General features: G+C 47.0%; 1 protein-coding gene across 1 annotated transcript; it reads right to left on the minus strand.

Annotated features, from left to right (window-relative positions):
• Positions 1-5248: 5248 nt before the first annotated feature.
• Positions 5249-13229, minus strand: ADAMTS1 (ADAM metallopeptidase with thrombospondin type 1 motif 1). The gene is made up of 9 exons (XM_041460442.1): positions 12155-13229; positions 11570-11916; positions 10968-11100; positions 10417-10584; positions 9907-10193; positions 9500-9686; positions 9224-9399; positions 8265-8440; positions 5249-8033 (listed from the first exon to the last, which is right to left on the minus strand). Exons 1-9 carry the CDS (start codon positions 12657-12659, stop codon positions 7283-7285), a joined length of 2730 nt encoding a protein of 909 aa, XP_041316376.1. The 5' UTR covers positions 12660-13229; the 3' UTR covers positions 5249-7282.
• Between the last annotated feature and the right edge of the window lie 12382 nt (positions 13230-25611).

Below are 25611 nucleotides of genomic sequence, written 5' to 3' on the forward strand. Positions count from 1 at the left end.
GATGACTGCATTTATTGTTATTCTGTAATATTACCACATGCATTTCACTCCCCAGTCTCTCCTCGTCCGCCGGCGAGCAAAGTGTTGTGGAAAATCACTTCATCAGGAAGGAATCAAAGGCCATTGCGAAATTTTCCTTGGAGTAATCGGGTAATCTGGCAGTTTTCTGGAGAAGCTGTGCATCTGTGATGTGCAGACATCTCATTGCTAGGGAACAAAGCTCGCCCATGGTTACTGCTTGATGTTGAATTTCAGCTCAAACAACACTGCTGTAGCTGCTGCTCCTGCATGACACACACTTCGCGTTTGTTTGACATTTAATTGTTTAAACCCAGCCTTTATTGTTTCCCCAACAATGCTGCCATTCTCAGATTTTAAAGTGCTGCTAAATGTGCTTTTTCTTCTTAGGCTTCCTCATCTTTTCCATCCCAGACCCTGCTGAGGAGCAAGTGGGGTGAGTTTTATTGTCTCCAGCCGGCTCCAGTGGCAAGTGAGGTGAAATTTTGACTCTCCAGGGTGTTGGATGCTTCTTTGTGACAATCTATGTCCGTCAAGGCAGAAGCATCAGCAAACCTCGTGTTCTACTCAGTTCCCGAAACGTTCTGAAATTTCTGACAGCCCAAATATTTATAGGCAGTGGATATATGTTAGAGAAGGTATGTAACACCCACCCTCCTTTGTAGGTTGACATGAGGGGGAAAAGCAGGATTTTTCCTTCCCAAAAGCAGGATTTTTCCTTCCCAAGAGGACTTCTGATTTTTTGAAGCACACCAGAAAGAACGATATTTAATTTTCTGCATGCAGATGCCTTTGCCAACACGCCTCTAACCAGTGAAGCTGTTCCTGTCCGTGCCAAAATGCAAATCTAATTCAGTTCAGCTAACTAAACTGCCTTGTAGGTACAGCTCAGAACGCTCTCAGAACACAATAAAGGATTTGGGCCAGTGTAAACGCATCTCCATTAGGATTTTTTGCCGTTCCAGCTATAACAAATGGAGTTGTGCTTTTCCTGCCCGCGTTCTCGGTGACACGACTATGCCAGCAATGCTTTTAAGAGCAAGCCTGACTCGGGCAGGTCTTGTGTGAGTCTGTCAAACAGCCCCCAGCAAAAAAAGCAAACAAGCTCTCACAGTGAAACAAGAAGAGAACCGGCCACAAAACACATCAGGCTCCACTGAAGGGAAAGCATGAAGGAGATTTTGGCCACTGGACCTTCAGGATACTCAGGCAAAACCCATGTGAATTGTGTCAAAAAGCAGCTGAGCACCTCGCCCCAAAGCTAAGGGCTCTCCTCTGGAGCCCCAAAAACATATGTGCCAAACACTTTATCTTTTAGTAGCTCAGGTCTTGAGCAACAAATTATTTCCATCCTTTGGGGCATTTTCCTGGCGTTCAGCTGAAATTGAGTGCGAACTGTAGGGTCTGTTTTTCCTGGTGCTGAAAAAAAAAAAATCCAGCATCTTTTTGTTTTCCACCACGCTGCCCCACAACAGGCCAGTGGGACCGTCTGGAAAACACCAGGTCAAACCTCACCCCTCAGCTCGGTTCTGCTAAAGGTCCCTCCTTCTTCAGTGACATTAAAAAATAAGTGATTCTCCCTCAAAACAGGCAGATGAAAACACCTGGACAAAAAAAGTAGAGTTACTTTATGAAGTTGCGTTTTCTGCTCTCTGACAGCGCTCCTCTTCAGGTCAGGCCACTAAACCAGAACTCTGCTAAGCCTAAACTAAATTGTGTCCCCTCCTGATTTAGCAAGGTCCTTTACAAAGCTGTTTGAGCTGCATGACTGGGAGCTGCTCCCTGTTCTTGCAAATGGTGCCCTTATCACTGAAAAAAGCAGATTTTCTGCTCCACAAAAACCCTGTCCAGCAGGAAGGTCTTTCCTGCATTCTCAAGGGAATGTAGTGTGTGAATCTGGGCTTCATTTTTTGTTATTTTTTGGGTGGTTTTTTTTTTTTTTTTTGGTTTTTTAACAAATAATCAGTGATGCCAAACACTCAATTCTTGCAGTAGCTCTGAGCCCAGAGCAGCTTCACAGCAGGGCTGGGGTGGGTTTTGATCCTTCTGAGGCTCAGGGACAGCCCTGCATCCCCAGGAAAATTCCTGGAGCCGGGAAGGGAAACCTGGCTAGAGAGGCTCCTTTGCCAAGCCCCAAAGTGATGTCAGCAGTTTGCTTTAAGCCACCTGATGTTGCCAATATCTCCATCTCCTCCTACAAGTCCTGACACATCCCTCTCAATACTCGAAAGCTTTTGTCCCTATGCAAATGGAAGAATTAGCTCTGAATTGCCTGGATTTCCCTAGTTTAGACCAGACTCTAAAATTATTTTATGCAGGATTTTGAGATTTCTATTTTTTAATGCCTCTGACCCTCTTGTCTGCCAAGCAGCTGTTGCTCTGGGGGCTCTCCCTTCTGACATCAGCTCTTATGCCTTTAAAAGTGCAAATAAATAAAATTATAAATTAAAAGAGTGAAGAGGAAACATGTGCAGGGGGCTTTTTAATTTATTTTTTTTAATTCATCAAAGGCAGCTGAGCCCTCTATGCTTCCACGTTGTGCTTTGCATTTGTTGCAGCAGGAGGATAATGAGAAATGGAAAACACCAGTATTCATTATTTTAGCATATTCCCTAATGTGTGTGCTGGTCCACTGGGAGAGAAAAAGAAGAAAAAGGACTTTACACTGCATTTAATTCACTTCTAAATCTGCCCAGGCCTGATTCTTAAATCTAATCTCCAATATCTGTTTCAAAAGTTTCCACAGTTCAAAGTTTCACAAAAGTCCTCTTCTCTCCCTCTCTCTTCCCTTTTCCTCACACAGCTTCATCTCTATGAAAATATTCTCACCAAAGCCTGACCTCTGGGGTTAATTCAATGTGTAATTAAGACTCAGATTGAACACAAGAAGGCAAATTTTCCCTTGGTCTCAGGTTTAACCAGGGCTGTCCTGAGCCACAATGGGTATAGGTATTCAATTAGAAAAAACAAATTAGAAAATATTCTAATATTTTAGAATCTTTAATTTAAATTGTGCTGCTTGACAGAGAAATTTTTAATCAAAATGTTTGAGTTCCAGTTGTTTTCTCATCCCTAATTTCATCCCCAGTTTTGTACATGAGAAATGGCACAGAGTGGCAGCAGACATTGAAATTGTTTGGGACAGGCATATTGTCTTAGTTATACTGGAAAAAAATATATTTGCTGCACAATTAAAATGGCCACTGCTCTCAGCTTGCCTGATTATAATCTCTACCATATGACTCCCCTCTTGGAACATGCAGCTCCTTTTTGTGTTTGCAGGAAATCTTATAGCTGAGAGCAGCTAATACTGGAGAAAATACTAACTTCCAACTGGAATATCTGTGAGGGATCATAAGGTGGGAGAAATTCAGATTTGCAGCACTATGACACAAGAGTACAACATATTAAAGAGGGTAGATTTAGCAACTTAGGTTCTGGATATTTAAATTTAGGTGCTGTCCAGGGGTCTGGAGTCTCATCAGCTGCTTGTCCTGGGCTGCAGCAGGGCCAAGGATGATCCTTTATCCCACGGATGCTGTCAAGCACAGCTTCCAGGCAGAGGGGCTGCAGGAAACTGCACTTCCCTTGCCCAAGCTGAAATCCCTTTTGCACAAGTCCCTCTTGCTTGCTGCGGGCTGTAAAACCCATCTGTGAGTCCAAAACACTGCTGCTCTCATCTCCACAGCAATCCCTCTGCTGGCCCAGGCTTTGGGACACCCATGTTTGTTAAAAAACCCTGCTGCAAGCACCACTGTGAACCTGATAACTGTGTTTTGACTTCCCTTCTGCCCCTGTTTTGTGTTCTGAGGGGGGATATGGGGCAGGAGGGAATGTTTGGAGCTGTTTTGTTTGGAAAGCATGGGATAGATCACCCTGGAAGGGACATCCAGCAGTGCAATCTCCCCACAATAACTATACACCAATAAAGCTTATTTTAATATCCACACAATATTCATCCCTTAATTGTGATAGACAATCTTCTCATTACTCATCTATAACACTTCTGTCCATGTTTTGTGTTCTGAGGGGGGATATGGGGCAGGAGGGAATGTTTGGAGCTGTTTTGCCAGGAAAGCACGGGATAGATCACCATGGAAGGACATCCAGCAGAACAATCTCCTGGGCTGCTCTCCCTCTGCCCCCACATGTTGTAACACAGAGCTCTGCTTGTGCAGAACGGGGCAAAATGCAAATATTCCAGCCAAGTGCTCTCTTGCACTCCTGTTGCAGCCTGGACATGTCCGTGGGATCTGGATCCCTGGGCTGCGTTTGGGTGACCTTTGCTAGGGATAAAACTTCACCTAATTACACCTCCTTTGCCCGGAGGGCTCAGCAGGCAGTGGCCACATCCCACAGGAGGATCTCTGCTCCAAAGGGTGCTCGGCAGGCAGGTCTGCCCCTGCAGGGATTGAGGAGCCTTCCCAGCTGGATGAGCTGGGAGCAATTTCACAGGGAGCTGATGAGCACAGCCCAGCCAGAACTCTGGTTCTGGCAGCCCAGGTTTTTTCTCTGATGATGCCTTTCTGAATTTTTCTGTCTTTCCTTCTGTATTTTCTTCTCCATTCCCTACTTTAGATAGTGGGTGAAGATATTTTGTCTAAAATATCCCGATTTGTCCTAAAAAATTCACCAAATTAACACCACTTTGCATCTGCTGACCCACTTGTGATGTGAAAATGATAAAAGCAAAAGTGTCACTTTTTCCTGTAACATCTCCAGTGTTTGGAGATGTTGATTTTTCAGTGAGTTTTGAGGGGCTTTCCCATTTACTGCTAGGACAATTTCAAGCACCAAATCACATGATTATTTTAACTGTGCCAGAGGAAATGAGCTACTCCACATTTTCTAGTTACACCATTTACAGTGCTCAGCCAGCACAGCTACCACAATTTCCCATCTCATCAGCCTGGCAGGCTCCAGGATAACTCTTCTCTTCAAACTCCCAGTTATTTTCTAACCTAGATGGTGAATGAAATATATAAGCACATATATATCGATATACACAAATAAATTGTTATTTCTTGTATTTATAAAGAACTGTTTATAAACCAGAAAGGGATTGGCTGCCTCCTGAATAATGTTAGGAGTAAAATATTCCCCAGCATTTCTGCGCTTCAAAGCAAAGCCCAATGAAGTGTGATGTGATGAGAATTCTGAAATTCAGAGGGGCCAGGACTTTATCCATAGAACAAAACAGGAACTATTTCTGCAGAGACAGAGTCCAAACTTTGGCAAAGGAAGTTTTAATAGATTTTTACATGACACAAAGCCAAAAGTATCCAGAAATGACTGATGTCTCAAATTCCATGGCAAAAATCCGATGGAGCCCAACAGAAGATTTTCTCTTGACTGCAGTGGTGATGAGATCAGGTATGAGGGAGCAAAAATCTGCTCTTGATGTTTAGTATCCATTTTAACATCATAAAACATGTTAGAACAGCTCGTTCACACAGTGCTTCTTGGAAAAGCAGCAACAGGAGAAAATTAGAGAGGGAAATTCTGCGGGAGTTGGTGAGGGAAACCTCTGACTGCTCATGAATGGTTCTGGCTTTTGGCTGCTCCTTTCCCACCAGAGTGAGGCAAAACTGCTGCTTTTGTACATATTTTGTTGGTCCTGAACACGACTGACAGCACTGCTCCCTCCCCAGGCTGTTATTACAGCCAGTGGCATCAGTATGGTTGCACTCCATTTTCTGGCATAGATGAGTTAGTGGTTAAGTAATAAAACACAAAATTACCTCTTTTAAGGTGGTGTGTGACATTATGGGGAGAGTTTTCCAAACCTCTTCACTAACACAGGTAATTAGTTGCCTTTTGCTTAGTATTTTCTTCAGATTCCAAGCTCTTTCTGCTCCATGGACTGGTTTTAGTCCAGTGAAATAAAGACACTCCATTTCCAAAATTTATAGGGTTCATTTATTACCTCTAGTAACATATTATACTGTATAAATACTCTATCCTTGTTATATGTCCTTTTAAAAAAGCGATAACTTAGAAGATCACATTAGACAAGAAGTATAAAAATAAATACGCTCATTATATGCATTTATTACAAATTATAACCCTTCCCAGAAGGGAGAGAAATAGAAAATACTTATGAAGTATATAAAATCTATAGTAATATATTTTACTATATACATATGGAAAGCCATATTCTCTCATGGTCTATGGACTGGCACAATCTTCAATGATGTGAATGCTGGCGTTTCGCTGTGGATGGACCTGCTATCCCTCAGCTTTGCCTTCCCACCTGATCAGTGGCTGAGCTCTAAAACCCAGCAGAGGCCACAGAGGACACTCCCATACATAATGGGATTATTTTTTTTTTTTCCTTTTTAACTCAAATAATATCCATTGGCTGGGGTAAGGCCAAAGGTTTGAGTGTGAAAGCACGACTGGAATGCTCACACGCTCCATGGATCTGTTTGGCAGGAAGGCAGGACCAAGCTGGAATCAGAAAAGCCAGTGGAAGGTACGCAGAAGGCACAAAGAGCAATTATTCAGACTCAGATTTCCACTTTTCCAAGCCTCTGGATTACACATGTCACCACAATGGCACTGGAGTGGCTGAGAGAAATGGACAGGCACATTGGGATGACATAAAGGTACTTTAAAAAGAAATATTAAATTCTAGTGATTTGTGGAGTTGATATTTGTTCTTGGTATTACTCTTGACAGGTAGAGAATATGGCTTTATTTTTATATAAAACTATTCTCTGAAACAATAGCAGCCATGAATGACATAGTTAAAGCTCCTTTTCCAATCTTGTTTTTTGCCCTTTGTGAGGTAGGTAAGCCCTGACCAATTATTTTAAGCTATCTTTTTCCCTCCCCTTCCTACACGTGGGGATTTGATCAGTACCACAAGATAAATCCAAAAGAAGGGAGAAATAACCGAACCCCAAAATGCTTGCTGAAATGTGTCTCACTGCTCGCATTTGGCTTAATTTATAAAACACTTTATAAAAGGCAATTCTGATGCCTCTGGGCTTTATCTGCTAAAGAGAAATGAAAGACATGGGTCTGCTACCCCATCCAATTTTCAGCTGGCAGGGGATTTTTGGGATGCAAAGCCAATTCAAGCTGTTTGCACTGTCCCACCTCAACGGATCTTCACCGTGAATTTTTCACGTGAAAACACAGGTGCTGCCTCTAGCCCTCTTTTGTGTTTTTCAGTGCACTGGTCTGAAGGAAAAAAATAAAATAAAATAATAATAATAATAAAAAACAAAACGTTTTAGCTTCTCCCAAGCCGCCCTATCTAGCTGCAGTCCGTGGCGTTGCAGAAGTCTATCAGGTGCTTGGGTTTCTTGGAGGGCTCACAGCTTTCTTGGGGCAGCACGCCGCCGTCGGAAGAGACACATTTCAACAACCTCTTCTTGAAGCCTTTCCCACACGTCTTGGAGCAGGGGGACCAGTCCCCCAGCTGCCACTGCGGGCAGGGCACGTCGGCGCAGGGCCGCAGGTTGCTGGGCTTCAGCTCGCGGGCGCAGTCGGCGGCCGGCCGGCCCCGCGGGTCCCGGCACTCCACGGCGCGCCGCTGCCAGCCCGAGCCGCACGACTTGGAGCACTCGCCCCACTCCTCGATCACCCACTCCGAGGAGATGATCTCCCTGATGGCGTTGAAGGATTCTTTCTTCCTGCCCACCGCCGCCGCCGCTTTGTCCGCGCCGGGCTGCGCCGGCTTCTTGACGAAGTAGGTGAACTTGATCTTGGGCTGCGGCAGGTCCCCCACCGTCAGCACCTGGATGGTCAGCGGCTCCTTCAGCGGGCTGAAGCTGCGGATGCGCTCCAGGGCGGCCGAGGAGCCGCTGTAGCGCAGCACGCTGCCCTTGTAGGTGATGTCCTGCTCCAGCGTGGACAGCGTGTAGTCGCCGTTGAGGATGTAGGTGCCGTCGGCGGCTTTGATGGCCAGGAAGCTGCCGTCGTGCCTCGCGCCCCGGTGGTTCCGCTGCTTCACCTCGATGTTGGTGGCCCCCGCCGGGATGGTGACCACGTCGTGGTAGCCAGGTCTGCCCCGGGAGAAGAGAGAAACACTGAGTCCTCCGCAGGGAAAGGGGAAAAGCCTCCCAGCCCAAGATTAAACCTTGTCTGAAGTCAAGGCGTTTAGCTGGATAATGGACGAATCCCACCCACGAGGACAAGGTGAGGCAGCAGCCCTGTCATTAATGGACGAACCCACCCACAAGGACAAGGTGAGCTTCCCCCCACAAGGACAAGGTGAGCAGCAGCCCCACACTCACTTGGCTCTAACGAGGGTGCCAGACACCTTCTTGCAGGTGGAGCCGTTGCCCCCGCAGATGCCGCACTTGTCGAACTTCTTGTTGGAGCCGATGGTGCGGTCGCAGCCCGCCTTCACGCACTGCCCCTGCACGCACACGGACGTGGAGTCGGGGCTGCACGGGGTGCCATCCACCACCTTGGGGACACAAGGAGCCTGGTTAGAACACGCACGGCGCTCTGAAACTGCGTGACACAAAACACGGATGGGTGGAAAGCCCGCAGCACCTGCTGTTTTCAGGGCTTTGGAAACTAAAAAGCAGAGCAGCCCACAGGCAGTCTTCTCACTTGCCAAAATGATGCCATGGTAAGAGGAGAAAACAATCTCACTTTTCATTAATACCTCCCCATAAAAAGCTACTGTTTACTGATCTCACACAAAAGAAGCCCCATTGCTTTCTAGTGTCACTAGAAGGCAGCCCTGTCCTCAAAGCACACTGCCAGCATTGCTTTTAATGCTGTTCAGCACATCCTTTATTTCTAGGAGTGCTGTTCCACAAAAACCCTCTGTGTCATCGCCCTGGTAGTTCCTGGCTCTCACCATCTGATGACAGCGAATTCAAGTAGCTATGCAAGATGAACATTTTTCCTCGTGTTTATTTTAAGCTGTCAGCATGTTAGTAACCAGTATGAGAAAGCACCAATGTTCTGGCAAAGATCCCTCAGAGTTTTCCAAACCTATCTCAATGCAATCAGATTGGTGGAAGGAGAGGGAAGGAAACCAGTGGAGTGGGTAGAGGAGGTGGAAGGATTGTGCCAAAACACTTAAAGCATGCTTGCAATGGTCCTGCTGTACATGGAGGAATAATCCAGCTTAAATATGAAAAAGCTAATTTCTTATTTCTACACTGCTTGACTCTTCGCATAGAGAAAATAAAAATCCCCCTCATGATCAGCTGGAAGAGGTGCAGTTTTGAAATACCTTTGGCTGTAGAACAAAGAAGTATCCTGTTCCTTTGGCTCTGCAAACCAGCTTGCATCTGTCCTTTGGAGACACACCAGCAAACTTGGGTGTCCACTCCACTGCAGGTCCACTTCCAAAGGCAGACTTGGAAAACTCGTTGTGCTTTTCACACTGTTCCTCCCTGAACGTTTTGCCTGCAGGCAGAGAAAAGACAGGTGGCCATGAGATCATCTCCGTCCGTGCTCTTCCTCCACAGCACAGCAACCCCGGCTGTCAAAAACGGGGAAAAATTACCGTTGTTGTCGGGGCAGTCCTCGATGTTACAGGACCTGTACTGCACCCTCTTCCCTTCGCAGTACTTGCCCCCGTTCCTCGGGACGGGGTTGTCGCATTCCCGGAAGGAATACTGCACTCCCCCGCCGCAGCTCCGGGAGCACTCGCCCCACGCCCCCCAGGAGCCCCAGCCCCCGTGCACTGGCGTCTGGAACGACAACAAAAGCAGGACACAGGTTAAATACAGGAAAATCCATACAAAACCACACCACAAAAGCCATCATCACGCTCATTTTTACCCACCCGAGCTCATTAAAAACCCTGCCCTAGCTTTGTTCATTAGCAGTGAATCAACCCCACCTAGCAGATCCCTCCCGCTGCAGCTCTGCAAAACCCAAAAGCGCACCCATTTCTTTCTCACTACTTACATCATAATGCTTCTTCTCAGTCTTATTCACACACTTGCCGTTCATGCACCACTTCCCTTCCCCGCAGCTGGTGCCGTCTGCCCAGGGGAAGTGTTTGGTTTGGCACACCAGCAGCCCTCCCGAGGTGCCCGTGCACCACAGAGTCGTGCACGTACTGGCTGCGTCAGGACAGTGCTTGGACTCATCTCCAAACGTGAACTGGCACTGCCTGTTGGCATCGTACAGCGTGCCAGGCAGGTCCGAAGGGAGCTGGATGGGCCTGTGGGGCTTGTCCAACAAGCACTCCCCTGGAAAAGTTGAAAGGAAAAGGGAAAAAACAAGTCAGATGATGCTGCGGGGTCAGTTTTAAAAAGGAACTGCATTTGCTCTTCTAAATTCACCGACAGCATGCAAAAGGTTAAGTCTGCACTGAAGGAGAAACACCCTTAAAGAAAAAAAAAAATAAAAAAAGCAAAGCAGTAAAGCACAAGGGCTGAAATGCCGCATGAATGGAAAGCTTAATAACCTTACCATGACCGTTATCCAGAAATGTTGTAATCATGTAGGCACTGCATGGAGACCAGGGCTGGCTGCGGTCCAGGTTGGAGAGCATGGATGCCATCATGTGGAAATCCCGGCTCATTCCATTGATGCCAGCACACTGCTTTGCATCGTCATGAGGCATGTTAAACACGTGGCCTTGGAGAAAAGGAGAAAAGCAAAGCCTGTGACTTTAGGAAGTCTGTGCTACGCTTTACCAACAGTATTTTAAATATTGCTCTAGAGCTGCGCATAGCCTGGTCTGTAATTAATAACTCCAAGCTGAACACTCCCAGATTTCAAGCAGATGGCACTGGATCTTCTCTCCCTTTTTAAGTTTTTTGGTTTTTTTTTTCTGCAGGCACACACACAGCTCTTGCAGACAATGCTGTGCAGGCCGGATTTGCTTTCCCGAGTCCAAGCCTGCTCCAAGACAGGGCTTTGCCTCCTCCCGACTGCTCCGGGGAGGTGCAGGCTGGGCTTTACGGCATCAAGCTGGCTTCAATTAATCCCAGGGAATGCCTTTGCAAAGTCTCAAGTACCTAATTCGTGGGCTGTTGTGAAGGCAGCCTGCAAACCATCGTCTTCTATGATAGAGCAACTGCGGTTTAGATCACAAACTGTTCCCACATCAGCCATCCCAAGAGTATCACATGTCTTGGCACCGCACAGGTCCTGTAAAAAAAGGCAGTTTCATTATTAATCAGATCAGAGACTTAACCTTGGCAAGAGCCATCCAGCCCTGGCAGTTTGCCTTTACTTATGGAAAGAGCATAAATATTCAGCACTTCAATGGGTATGATGGCAAAAATCTGTCTCTGGAACATAGGCGAGGGTTACACGTAGAAATGAAATGCATAATTTCCATCTGAAATCTGCTAAAAATATATGGGGCAGGAACACAGTGCACAATCTGCGAGTTTACAAAGACAGTGCACAAACTGTGAGCTTCACCAGACATGGTGCAGACAGAATAAAAAAAAAAAAAAAAAGAATACAACAAAAAGGAGCTCATCTAATTTTTAGCCTGCCTCTCCGCAGCTGTGGCGACACACGGCTGTCTCTGGACATTTTTTCGGAGGTCTCCTGGCAGAGGGGGCAGGGAGCAGTGGGCGTGGGGCTGGATGTGACTCGCTGTCCTCACCTGCCTGGTGAAGAGGATGGCCGTGTCGTAGTGCTCGGCGTGCCGGTCGCTGGGCGGGTTGTGCTGCTTCTGCCAGCTGCAGAAGTTCCTCAGAGTCAGGGCGGCGTTGGAGGAGATGTCCGGGCCCTTGCGCTCCTCGTAGATGACCATGATCTTCACCACCACGAGGCTGATGGAGTTGCGGATGCTGGGGTGCTTGTACAGCTTGGCGGCCACGGAGAGCAGGGTCAGCAGGTAGTGCTTCAGCCCGCTGCCGTGGAACTCAGCCATGGACTGGTCGGCCACCAGCATGGTCTCCACGTAGCGGGGGCTGGACACGAACCTCTTCTTCCTCCTGCTTCTCGTTTCTGCGTTAAAACAAAAAAGACAGGGAGGGAAAGCGCAGGTGAGCACAGCAAGAGAGCACCGTTTAGAAGCCCAAACCCGCGGGCACTCAAGATGCGCACCCCTGCTTTGTGCGACCCCCGCACGCAGGCGGGCACCTCGGGGTGGGACGCGGGGCAAGCAGCGGCCGGGCATCCCCGCCACACCCCCGCCCTTGCCCTCCCCGTCCCCGCGGAGGCCGGCGCGGCTCCCCCACGCTACCTGCGGGCTCGGCGGGCTCGGGCCCCTCCGCCCCGGCCCCCGCCTCGGCCACGGCGCAGCGGGCGGCGGGGGCGGCCCGCGGGGCGCCGCGGAGGCGCAGGAGGTGCGGCCCGTGGCGGTGCGCGGTGCCGGGCGCGGGCTGGATGAGGTACTGGCGGCCCCGCAGCGAGAAGGCGCCGCGCAGCCCCGCGCACAGGCTGAGCGCGGCCGCCGAGCCGGGCTCCCGGTTCACGGTGCCGGAGTAGAAGCAGCGGGAGAGGTCGTCCTCGGGCGGCGGCGGCGGCCCGCCCAGGTACTGCAGGGTGAAGTCCGGGGCCAGGAAGCTGCTGTCGGGCTCCAGCTCCAGCGTCAGGCGCTCCCCGAAGGCCTCCAGGCGGAAGCGCTCTCGGGCGCCGGGCGCGCCCAGGCGCCGCGGCAGCACCAGCGCCCTGCGCTCGGCGCTGCACAGCCCCAGCAGCGCCGCCAGCACCGGCGCCAGCGCCGGCAGCCGCCCCCCGCTCCTCATCGCTCGGCGCAGCCCTTCTCCTCTCTTTATTTCACTTTATATAGGAATGGATATGGAAGATGTGGGTTTTTGCTTTCAGGTTTTGGGGGGTGTCTGAGTCTTTTCTGCCGGCGGAGGACCGCGCGGGAGCCGCGTCCCGCGGTCACTGCAGAGGCGGCGTCGGCTTCCCCATGGCCGGGGCGCGGCGGCGATGCCGGGGAGCGCGGCTGTGCGAGGGCAGCGCTGCCCCTCGCTCCGTCCCTCTCTCTTCTGTCCTGCTCCGGCTGCCGCTTCTCCTGCCCGCCTCCTCCTCCTCCTCAGCCTTCCCGGGCTGCAGCAGCAGCAGCAGCGGCGGGCGGGGAGGACGCTCCGGCGAGTCTCCGGCAGCCCCGGGACGGTCCCGCCTGCACTTCCAGGGCGCCGAGGAGCCTCCGGTCCTTTGCGGAGCGGAGCGCCGCGGGCCCGTCCGCCTCCGCCGTGCGGGGTGAGTGCGGGAGCGGGGCTCGCCGCCGCCCTTTATGGGGTCCGGCCGTGCCGCCCCCAGCCCGGCGCTGCCGCCGCGCCCGCGCCGCTGAGATCACTGCGTGCGTAACGCGCCCGCGGGCGGCCCCCGCCGCGCCGCCCTCCCGCCGCCCCCGACGGGGCGGGACGGCACCGGCACGGCCCGGGGTCGGCCCCCGGCTGCCGCAGCGGGCTGGCCCGAGCCCCTTGACTTCCCCGGGGGTGCTTTGCGCCCGGTTGGATCTCTCGTGGATGCGCTGCGGGTCCGTCCCCCGCGCCGGGAGCTGCGGAGCGTCCACCTGCCGCTGGCCGAGCCCCGCGGGGCGGGGGAGGGAGGGGACACATCCCTGCTCGCCTTCGTGGCTTTTCCTTCTATTTTACTTCCTTTTTTTTTTTTAATTTTAAATTTTTTTTTTCATTTTTAATCCCCCCCTTCCCAAGCAATTCCTGCCCTTTCTCAGCCCTAATAGCCGCAGTCGGTCGTGCACCTGTACTTCTGAGAAATGGTTCCTTTCCAGTCGCTTAAACAGAGGCGTTTACGTAGGTGCAGCTAATGTTTTGCTTTGAAGCCATAACCCAAGCATGGTGGTGCTGCTAATCCCCTTAATTCTTTATGTGCACGGCCCCAGCTTTCTGCTTCTGGAGGCCTTTTTGGAGGAGGAGGGCAGAGAAGTGGTGAGTAAATGTGTGAATAAAAACAGAATGTGTGTACCTGTTGGTGACGACTCCTGGGCTTCCCAATTAAACAAAGATGCTTCTGTGTCTGTCAGCACATCATTTAATACAAGTATGAAACTCAGGGGCTGAAAACAGAAGGAGCAAAACCTCAGGATAGGGCAAATCTTTCTAAAATTTTATGTATCCACTGTTTGCTTGGGATGGAACGTCCCATTTATGCCACTAAATCTAATAACCCTAAGGCTTTTCTTCCTAATTTAAACCATGTCAGACAAACTTGGAACCACATGTGTGTGTCAATAGCACAGTCTGACTGCCTGCTAAGTTCTGACAATGCATCCATTTCCCATGGCGTCCTGTAAATCTTACAAGCTTAGAATTGTGCATTGTTTGAAGCTGTGCAGAGAAACATAGGAGAAGATGAACCCAATTTCTCAGCTACTTGCTCAGCAAAGTGCTCTTGTCACAGAATGATGAGCAAAATCAGAAGTAGGCCTCAAATGTGGGATTTTCTTTGGGACACAGCAGGAAATGCTGGACTGACTTCTAGAGGCTGTGACTGCTGCCCATTAATACATCAGCAGCAGAAAAATCCATTCAGTTGGGACTAGTTTTTCACTTGAGTTGGAAATGTGTGTCAATCCCTACCCTTTCCTTTGAGATCTGTGTGTGCCCAGCTCTGCTGTGCTTTTTCTAGGACAGAACACAACAAAGGTACCGTTCATTCGCCCTGTTAATTAATTTGGTGTTGCACATGATACCTAATTTAGGGAATTACCAGTTTAAAAACCTGGAAATAGAAACGTGGAATTGAAAGGAAAGCGTCTTCATCATTTGTTTTTCAACTTGCGTTGGTTCAGGATAGAGACTTACAAATATATATGAATTAAAAATAGGAAAATCTTGTCTGTCAGCATAATCCACGTCACTCATAGATCATCAGGGACCAGAGCCAGGCCACCAAACCTGTGCCCACCCCGCTGCCAGATGCACCTTTGGTTTTGCTGCTGTTTTTTGATGTTAATTCTCTGATTTGAAAAGATCCTGACCACCTTAAAACAGCTTTTTCAGGCTGAAAAGTCTTTTCCATATTCCACCAGGTGGCACTCGCCTATAAAAAATTGTTATGGGAGAGTTCCATGGTTCGTCTCCCAGCTTTCCTGGTGGAAAGGCTTACATTTTAGCAGGGAGCTTTACAGTGCCCTGATTAGGACAGAAGTTTTCCTGGCCTTTGTGTAACATCCAGGGAAGTGTTTCAGCAGAGAACTCCGCTGTTCTGTTGCCCTACCTGAACACAAATCGCGTTGGGAAGGAGTTTTTACAACAGGTTTGCTGCCTGTCACACCTGGATCACCACCTGGATCATCTTGTAAGTTCTTAAATTGCTCCCTGTGAGTGAGTTTAGCTGGATTATTCAGGGCACTGAAAGCTCTGTGTATGTATTTTTAATCTGTATTGTACCAAGTGTGTGCCAGCTCTGATCACAGTTTGTGTGAATCAAGACTTAGAAAGAAACACACTGACCTTTCTCGGGATTTCACGTAGATAAAGACCCAGAAAAGGCATAAAATCGGTCTTTTTAAAGAAATTTCTACTGCTTGGAGGAAGACAGCACGTCCTGTCAGGAGTACAAGACAGCGTAATTCCAAGTAAGCCACCAGATAGCGCCACCACATCATCGATTTTGGGTCAGATCGTCGTCTTTTGCTCTGCAAGAACAGTTTTTATGGCTCAGACCCAAGTGCTGTCAGTCTCTGAGCAGGATTAACAATGCTGAAGCTTTAATTTCTTCACTACTGTTTGCAATAATGGCTGCTTCCAAAATTAAAAAAAATAGAGGCAACACAACCAACCACCCCAGCCTTATTTGTTTCAATGCTGCAGAATGATTGCTTCTTTCAAAAACTGTTAAAATTAAATTAGAATTAAAACAGCAGATGGCACATTAGGCCCATTGAATAGGGGATAAAAGACCTGATGCTGTAGAAAAAGTCCTCTGAAAAACACTTCCATGGGTATTTCTGGCGATCGTTTCTCTGTGATGTCTTTGTGTTTTGCGTGATTAATTTATATATTTCCATTTATTGTTCATTTTGAGGTCATTAACCGTTGGGTTTTTTAGTAGGGTTAGAAGGTTAAGAGAAAAAACCTCTAATTTTGCCTGTTTTCAGCAGAAATGGGAAAAAGCAAACCAATGTCCATCATCACTTTAATGAGAAGTGCACATTTTTATTTTGGAGGAGAATCATGGGATTGAACGTGGTGATGAGTTTCTCTGTAATTTCTGCTTTTACATTACTGATTATCCAAGTTGCTTTAAAAAAAATAGATGCAGAAATTTGGGCAGCCTCCCAATTTTTTTGCTAAACAGCCCATGTAGGCCTGTGTGCACTCAAATGAGCTGCTCCCAATTCTTTCTACTTTCCTTTATAAACTTTTATCGAAATGGGATTCAGCAGGAACTTGGACTGACACTTCTGCCTGCGTGAGTCAAATATTTTGCATGAGAATGTGGATTCAGACCTGTCCATACCCTGCAGAAATCCACAATAAGTGGCTTAAAAGGCTGTTGAGGTCTGACTTTGTGTCTCACTTTCTGGTAGTAGAAGAATTTGCGCCACCATCTAAATATCTTGTGAACAGCTGACCTAAGTCTGAATTTTCATGGTCAAAACAACTGCCAGGGATCAAATAAAAGCAATCAGGCAAAGCAAAATGCTGCATTATGGCATGTCTGCTTTAAAAGTGTTTCAGAAGTTAAATTCAGCTTTAACAATGGCTCCAAAGTCCCTTGGCAAATGGCAGGGAGCACATTCATAGTGCCCTGAGCTCCACTGACATTTTGATATTTTTATCACACTGGGATTTCAACAGATCCCTCACTTTCTCCTGTGCTGTGGACAGAGGATTTCACAAGCCCTGCAAGACATGATACAGCTCCCATGGAATTCCTCCTAATGAAAACTCATCCCTGCACCTATTAATAATTTTTTACCCTTGAGATTTCTGTGTGTGTGATGCCACACTCATTCCAAAGCCACTGTCCAGTAAGATTTCCACACTGTCCTGGATGTGCTGGTCATTCTTTCTGACCACATTCCATATAATGCTGATACAGCTTACAAAAAATGTCAAGAAATTTGAACATTAGCAGCAAACATTTCCAGTGGAGTTAAACATCAGCTCCCTCACCCTGGCTCATTCCTTCTTCCCCCACCCTTCCTCCCTGTTATGCTGGATAATCAAAAGTTGATTGGCAGTGAGTGTATTTAACAAAGGGCACAAACCTTTAAGGAAAGTGATTAACCACTTTCCACTCTCCAAACAATTTATGCACATGCTTAGACTCATCTAATCCATGCTGTGCTAAAAGCTTGGATGGGCTTTCTTCTTGGTTTGTAGGAATGGGGCTCAAAAGAGCAATTCACTGCCAGTAATGAGTATCTTCTAAATTCCCCTCGAGAGCTTATCCTTCTTTAACAGGTAAAAACCCGAGGTACAAAGGGATTTAGCCATTTTTTAGCAATAAGACAAAATACCTCTGTTACATCAATGCAGTTCTTAGACATTTGCAGAACCTGTAGCTCTGCCATAATTTTCAGGACAGGGCTCGTGATGTTGCTGATTGGTTCTTGATTTTTGGCAAATTTTATGAACATTTGGAACAGGACATGGGATGGTTACCTCTTGGGTTTTTTTCTGCTTTCAATCCCCCTTATTTCCTAACGTTAGGCTCTCATTTCAGATTGAGTTTTGCTTCTCTTGTAATGTTGGGGATGAAGTGAATGGGAAATCATTGTTTGCTGTCAGGTAGAAGGGCATGTAAGTCAGTAAGACTTGTTTAGGTGCCTTGGCATGGAACAAACTCCAAAAAGGTCTCCCTAGATCCTGGATTTATGTTTTCCTAAATCCATATAATTTCTCTGTGTCATCACTGTTTTAATCACAAGGTCAGCTGAACTGGAGGCAAGACATCATCACATAATGTGGCTGACACACTGGGATGCTTAATATTTCCATTTTATGAATGAAATGAGAGAAATAAAAGGTTGTAACACTGATCTTAGACAAAAGAACTGCAGGGTATCGTGGTGGGCTGGACGTCAGCTGATCCCTCATTCCTCCTCAGCAGAACAGGAGGATGAAAATAAGATGGAAAAGCTTGTGAATGGAGATAAAGGCAGGGAGCTCAACTACCAGTTACTGTCATAAGCAAAGCAGAATTACCTTGGGGAAAGTTAATTTAATTTACTGCCAATTAGAGGGGATGGTGAGGAGCAAAGACAGGATATTACCTGCTTGCCTTATTTTTTCCCCCTTAATTCCTGACTGCTCTGCCTTGCTCTCGAGTGGTGCAGGAGGATGGGGAATGGAGGGCTGTGCTAAGCCCAGGAGAGCTCCTCTTTCACACTGATTTGCAAAAAAAAAAAAAAAAAAAAAATCTACCACCAGGAGCTGACAAAATAGATCAAGCTGTTTCCATCGGGTTTGAGTTGATGCTTCCCCTTCCTGGCTGTCCCTGGCACATCCCCGAGGAGATGTGTGAGGTGAGGAAGGCTCTGGCTACCCAGGTGAGTGCTGTGAGCAGAGGAGCTGAGCAGTGGCAGCCAGAGCCTCCCTTCTGTTTTTTTTTTTGGAAGGTTTGACCTCTCTGTGTGTCCCGATTCCCTGCAGAAGCCTGGTTGTGTCTCCCTGGCTGAGCTCAGGGAGCCCCTGTGGCACAAAACCTCTCTTGCACAACTGCAAATCCCACTGTTAATGCCTCCCGCCCCAGGAGCAGCCCCTGTGCAGGGGCACAAACGGGAACAAAGGGGACTCAGCAGACACACAGGCCCCACTCCTGGGAATATTTATAGTCAGGCTTAACTCCCAGCATCGTGCTAACCCTAAAGCTTCATAAAAACTTGGCTGAAATGCTCTGTTTACAAATGGTATGGAGAGGAAGCATGTGCAGTGTCTTCTACAAGAAGTGAGGCTTTTCAAACAAAACACCCATCCATCCCCCAGGTCAGTTTATCCCACGGACACGGCAGGAAATAAACAGACAGCAGTAAACCAAGGCAAACCAACTCTGTATTTTCACTCTTGTTGCTCTTAGGTCTTCTGAAAGAAACATTGTTGCTGCATAAGACCAAACATCAAAAGTCAATTTACAAACTGTGTAACTTCCGTTCAGCATCACTCAATTTCTCCTCTTGCTTTGATATGCAATCCCTTATGCAAAGCCCTAAAAAGTGAGGAAAGGGGTAAAATAGGCATGGGGAAAGCTTTTCCCACTATTATTCTATCTAATCTCAGTATTTTGACTCATTCTCTCGTAGTTGTTTTCCACCTTCAGTCCAATCAGAGGATTATAAGTTTTAATTCCAAATATATTTAGATGTGCTGTTAAAATATTGCAGGCAGAAAGATGCAGCATTGTTTCACATGGGATATTTTTTATCAGAATACTTCATTTCATTGCCTGCCAAGCTCAGCCATCCTTAGTGACCACAAGATGGACATGGCTGGAAGGTGGACATCATGTCCCCTTCCCTGCTGGCATTGCCCTCTCCTGCTGGGAAAAAGGCCTGGTCTGGTGCCCAGTTGAGGTCCATGGGGAGCACAGCTGAGGCAAGCCCAAATTCTTTGTGTTGCAGCTGGCTCTGGCTGCCTCAGCTGCACATCTGCATGTCCCTTGGGAAATGCAAGTTGGGGAAGAGGGCACAGAGTCCTCTGCGTGGCTGATCTGGGTGGTTTGGGCTCAGGGAGCTGTGGTTGAGGTCGTGTGGCTGCTGCTGGGCTCACCATCAGGGGTGCACTGGCAGGAGCAGGGCTGGCCCCCATGAAGTGTGGGATTTAATGGGGGATAGGGACTGGAGGAGACTTCTTGGGCTTCTGAGGCTGACATTCCAATTTTTCCAATAACCATTCTGCTTGTATGTTATGTGTCTTCCAAGCCATCTAGGGGAACTCCTTCCCTGAGACCTCCAAGGTCCCAGAGTAGATCAGCACAATTTCCAAGCTTCCCTCACCCACTTTTCCTTTCTTGATTATTTAAAAATCTCGGAAGTTCTTGCTCAATACCATTTATGAACTGAGTGTGGTATAAAAATCCCAGCTCCAGTGCAAATATGCACAGCTGTCACATAGAGCACACTTTTTAAAACCAAAGCATCATCAGGTATTTTAGCAAACAGGTAAAAATTTTCCACTTTATAAAAACATACATTTATATAAATCTAGTGATGCCAGCTGAGCTGGCTTTGCTTTATATGGTAAATACACAGCTAAAATAGGTTGTGCAAAGAAATTGCTAATAAGGCAGAAAAGTGAACCCAAATTTAACTGAGAGGGCCCTGCCAGCTTTGCAATTTGGATTTCAAAGCTCTCCAAGAAAAATATTCTCTTTTTACCTCCTCAAAAGGATCCAAACTCAAACATGGTGTCGGAAACAAATTGAAAAGCTATAAACACTCCAGCTATGACATCAGGCACTCAGAAACTGCAAGGAGTGACAACATTAACTCGTGATTTTTGCTTCAGGGAGGGCACACGTGTAGATGTGTTTTCCAGCAGGAGGGATGGAGACAGAGAGCTGTAAAATTGAATTTGATGAATTTCAGGGCTGAATTACGTGCGGCTACCTCCTACCCCAGCAGAGGAAAGGATGCACTGGTGAAGGAAGCAGCTTCCAGCCTCATGTTCCTGAAATGCTGCAAACCACCCGTGCATCAACTCCCTGCCTGAGCTTGTTTCAACATCCAAACAAATTTGCGAGCAGTTTTGATTATCCAAGAGTAGGGGAATGCAAGCCTTCTGACACTTCCAGAAAGCCTCCAACAAGCACTTGGAGCAGGAAGCAGTGCCTGGGGAACATTACCACACAGAGATAAGTTTAATTACAGACATCAGCATTTTGCTGGAGAGGCTGCTGTGTCCAAAATGTTGCTCTGTGTGTCGTTTCAACCCTCACAGATAGCACAAAAAGGATCAGCTGGTGTTCTAGACTCCAGGGCCAAGTGCTGTAAATAAATGCTGCTCCACACATGAGTAATTCCTTTGGCTCTGTGTGTGCTGCCTTGGGGCAGGGAACACAGGACAAACCCTGAGCTGCATTTTGTGCTCCTCAGGGGCACCAAAGCCCAGCTACCTCCAATCCCTGTGCTCTCCCCAGCAGGTGAAATTAGGCTTTGCTGTGGGAAGTGTCTCCTTTGTCCAGGAGTGGGGGTAGAAAGCCCTCTCATCCCGTTAAAGCAAAAGGAAAGCATCACCTACTTCAGTACACTCAATTTCTTCTTGCCTAAGGTGCTAATAGTCGACCACCAACCTTTTCAAAAGGACATTGTAATCTAATCCTATTTAAAAGACTATTCAAACCATTGGTTTATGACTAGATTTTGTAATTGTCATGTAGCAGGTACCAGAGAGCAATATTTTATATGCACTTTTAATTCTGTGTTGTCAGGGCAAGTGTTAGGTTGGAGTTTTGGATGCTTGGGTTTTGTCTGGTTTTGACATGGATCTACTTTTAGGGCTAGCAAGGAATATTGAATAAAGACAGAAGAGAAACAATTGCATTAGTGAGTTTATTGTCAGTCTTATGTTGAGAGGCAGGAGAAGGAAATGTGGTGCTATAGGGTGTGACTGAATACACAGATAATTATCTTATAAAATAGCATGAACATTGGCCAAAGCTGGAAAAAACCCCAGTGTTTCTAAACAGGAAAATATTTTGCTGCTGGGGATTTGGGGATTTGTGTGCTAAGAAAGGGCTGGAGGCGGTGGTTCTTTGTGCAGCAGGGAAATACTCTCAGCAATTCCTGCTCCCATTGAGTTTGTGTCATCCCCAGACTCTCTAGAAACAAGTAACACGTGGCTTCCTAGGCACAGAAATGGTGGCAAATCTATAATTGCTTTGATTAAGCTGTTCTGTAGTATTAGGACCACCCAAAAGATGGCACTAAAAAACCTTTAGTCCTGCTCACAGGCACCCACACACACAAAATTTGCTAATAATATTCAGAAATAGCTCTGTAGCTTAATTCTGTAATTTGGTGTGCAAAAGTAGGAATAGTTTTAGCTAATTCTATGTTAGACCAACAGGAAAACTGGGGAGACTTTTGTGTAAGCAGGTAAACTTTGCACTGTAAATATGACTTTCCTAGGCCCACATGAAAGCATTCATGTTTTTGTAAACATGACAATGTGACATTTGGTGAGCTGTAAAAATGGGTTAAAATTACCCAGGAATTAGGCACTGCACTTAAAGTATTTGTTTCTTTAGAAGCTGTACATTGACCTTTATAAATCTGTGGTTATTGGGCCCAAGGTAATTTTATTTATGTGGGTGCAATGTGGAGCCACCCCACCAAAAGTCGTGGAGCTACATGGAATGACAAGTGTTAGCAAGGGGCTGGTTGTCACTCCCTTTTTTAATGGGTAGGGCTGATTATTTTGATTTTTAAATTAGCTTATTTTCTGCAGTGGGAAGAGCGAGACATGTTTTTGCTAGTCACTTCTCATTTTATGATGTAATAGTTGAAGGAGGAAAAAAACCACCCCTTTCATATTTATAACCTCTAAACACTCAGAAGTGGCCTCTAATTTATACCAAACCATAAAGATGAGAGTGTTCACAGAAAATGCTAGAGGAGGAATCCTCACATCCTGTGGGAGTAATTTTCTACAATTACTTCAGTTTCATGATTTTAATCAAATACATGTTAATAATAAATGATACAAATGAAAGAACACTGAGCACCACCTTTGCTTGGAGCAGAAATCATTTGGGTAGCAAAAGAAGTGGAGAGATCCAACACCTTCCACAAATATTTGACTCCCCTTTTTATGAGGCTCCTCTTTTGAATGTGGTTGCCTGTAAAACTACAGCTAAAGTAGGAGGATGAAAAGAAGCTTCCCAGGAACCAGACACGAAAATTTGCACCAGTTGCTCCCAAGCTTGTCCCTTTCATGAGTTCAGTGATTTGCTCACTTCTGCCTTTCTTACTGCCTAACTATTTGATTATAATCAAAATAAGGAGTTTGGATGTTGGGGTTTTCTTCAGGGAATGAGCTGGAGCACACTGAAGAGAGCTACCTGAAGAGAGAAAAACTGCACTGACATGAAAGCAGCAGCTGGCTCAGTTACATTTATTCACCATGGAGTAAAGAAGGCAGAAGAGGAGAGACAGTGGAAATGCACACAGAGCAAATGGGTGAGGAGCTGGGTTCCCTTTGTGCTGGTAGCGCAGCAACAAGAGTTCCTCACCGAGAGATTCTGCACAATGCAGAGCAGTCAAAGCCTCTGTGTGTTTCATGGCCACATTTTGGATCTCACAGTCCCAGCTCCTTGAAGCTAAAGGCTTGCCAATATTGGATGTGCAATAGGGATACTGAGTTCTAATAACTACTGCAAATATGTAATTCAAGAATTGACTCTAAAAGCTCTGTAGTTACAACTTTGATGTTGGGTATCAAGGCCAAGTGAAGCAAAAACTTGTGCATCTCTCCAAGACCTTCCTAATTTGATTTTAAACAACTTCATATTTTAATTAAAAAAAAAAAATCTGAAAAGAAGTTGCGGCATAAAAACTAGATCACTATGCAGGAATATATTTTGGGCAGGGGAAGGTGAGCAAAGCATTTTTCTGACAATCACTGCATTCTGAGGGGACTTGAATGCACCGCAGATATTTTCTATAGCAGAGAGGAGGTACAGTTTCTTACTTTGGGCTCGAAGATAACTTTGCAGTGAAGTAAGAGCTGGAGGACGTCAAGGGGAGGGATGATAGGGAGGGAGAGAGGCTGAATTGGAACATTACTAATTCTCACAATGGTAGCTCAGTGAAAAAAAATGCTGCAGAACAAACCTGCCTTCATCCAGTCAATTTTTGGAAAGAATTATGGCCATTTGGAACTGAGTTCTTACTTGAAAACTCTTTGGAAACAGGATACTGCTCCCAAGCACTTTGAGCCCTTTGAGACCTGGAAGGAGATTCATCTCACTCAGCCTCAGACATCTGCATTGTGGCTGTCTGCATCTGAACCCCGTGTCCCTTTGTCACTGGAAAGGAGCACACATTTGGAATGTGCAATCCACTGCAGGCTGAAAATAAAAGCATGAGTGAAGTTCCCATTCTCTCCTTGCTGAATCCAAAGGGCACCTATAAACACTGTTCAGAGGCACATCCAAAAGTCCTGGGAGAAATCCCTTCCCCTGTGTCAAAATATTTTTTTTTTACATTCTTGAAAGTCCGTTAAACAGTTGTGACGATTTTATATATTTAGGCTTTAAAAAATAAATAAATAAGAGCAGTAGTGTAATGCAGCCTTGGCAGACAGCGTGCCACTGGAATAAATTATGACAGCAGTGTTTGTCTTCATAGATCTACTTCCAGAAAAGTCAGCCATTGTTCCATAATGCAGCTTGTAGAGCAATCTGAGCCCAGGGATGGATTTGTCTGGTCAAAGGGAGATGCATTTTCCATCTATAAGGACCTGGGGAGAACCAAGAGCCTGTGGGACACTGTTCATCTGATCCTAAGGTCAGGAGCAAAAGCCACAAGCATTTTACCTCTTAGGTGCCTGCTTTTCAGTCCTGTTTGATATCTTCAGTCCTGTTTAATATCTTTATTGATGATCTGCATGGGGGGAACAAGTGCAGCCTCAGTCAGTTGCCGAAGAAGTCAAATGGGGCAGTTCTGTGCCCTGCACTGCAAGAAGGACCTGGAGGGGCTGGAGGGTGTCCAGGGAAGGGAGCGGAGCTGGGGAAGGGGCTGGAGCCCCAGGAGAGGCTGAGGGAGCTGGGAAGGGGCTCAGCCTGGAGAAAAGGAGGCTCAGGGGGGACCTTGTGGCTCTGCACAGCTCCTGACAGGAGGGGACAGCCGGGGGGTCGGGCTGTGCTCCAGGGAACAGGGACAGGAGCAGAGGGAACGGCCTCAGGCTGGGCCAGGGTGGACATCAGCAGGAATTTCCTCATGGAAAGGGGTTGGACATCAGCAGGAATTTCCTTATGAAAAGGGTGGTCAGGACTTGGAAGGGGCTACCCAGGGAGGTTTGGAGTCCCCAGTCCTGGAAGTGTCCAAGGAAGGCACTCCGTGCTCTGGGCTGGTGACAAGGAGGGGATCAGACACAGCTTGGACTCGATGGTCCTGGAGGTCTTTTCCCACCTCAGTGATTGTGGGATTCTCTGTCAATTAGCAAAGGTACCTGGTTTGACTAACTAAAGGTGCTGTAGGCAGCAGTGCTCTGTCTGCAGTGTGGAGCTGCTTCTGTGGATGCAGCTGCAAGAGGTGGCTGGAATGAAAAAATGACTGCGAATGTAAACCTGATGCTGAAAGCAGCTGTAAAAAATCCTGGTAACAGAGGAACAGTTGTTTTATATCACTATTTTGGAGCCTAGAAGCCCACGGTACATTCCTGGCTGTGGTTCTGCTCACTGTGTGACTTAAACCAGGATAATTATGACTTTTATGTCTTCCAGTTGCTTCAGCAGGGAAATAGAGGGAAGGATATCTTCTGGTGCCTATTTGTCACCACTTCATTTGACCTGTGCAAGCCTAGACAAATTCTGAAATCTTGCAGCTCAACTTCACAGTTAAGGGGAGCTTGGGGATATTTCATTAGGATTAGGCTTTGAATGGCAGCACTATCTTTTAGCTAGGCTAGGCCTGGATCAACCCAGCGTAACTTACTTGGGAGAAAATCCAAGCAATGAATTAATCAGTCAATCCTTGCAAATGCAAACATCAGTTATTTCATGACATTGTATGTATGAGCTTTGCCTTCTCATTTCCTTTGGTTCTCCTGTTGC

The sequence above is a fragment of the Pyrgilauda ruficollis genome, unplaced genomic scaffold, assembly GCF_017590135.1.
Source record: "Pyrgilauda ruficollis isolate IOZ18807 unplaced genomic scaffold, ASM1759013v1 scaffold143, whole genome shotgun sequence".
NCBI classification, from domain to species: domain Eukaryota; kingdom Metazoa; phylum Chordata; class Aves; order Passeriformes; family Passeridae; genus Pyrgilauda; species Pyrgilauda ruficollis.

Coding starts and splice junctions, on each gene's coding strand:
- ADAMTS1 (XM_041460442.1), bottom strand. CDS start 12,659: ATGAGGAGCGGGGGGCGGCTGCCGGCGCTGGCGCCGGTGCTGGCGGCG. Junction 11,101..11,569: donor CCATCCTCTTCACCAGGCAG/GTGAGGACAGCG, acceptor CTTTTTTTACAG/GACCTGTGCGGTGCCAAGAC. Junction 8,441..9,223: donor TCTTTGTTCTACAGCCAAAG/GTATTTCAAAAC, acceptor TGTGTCCCCAAG/GTGGTGGATGGCACCCCGTG.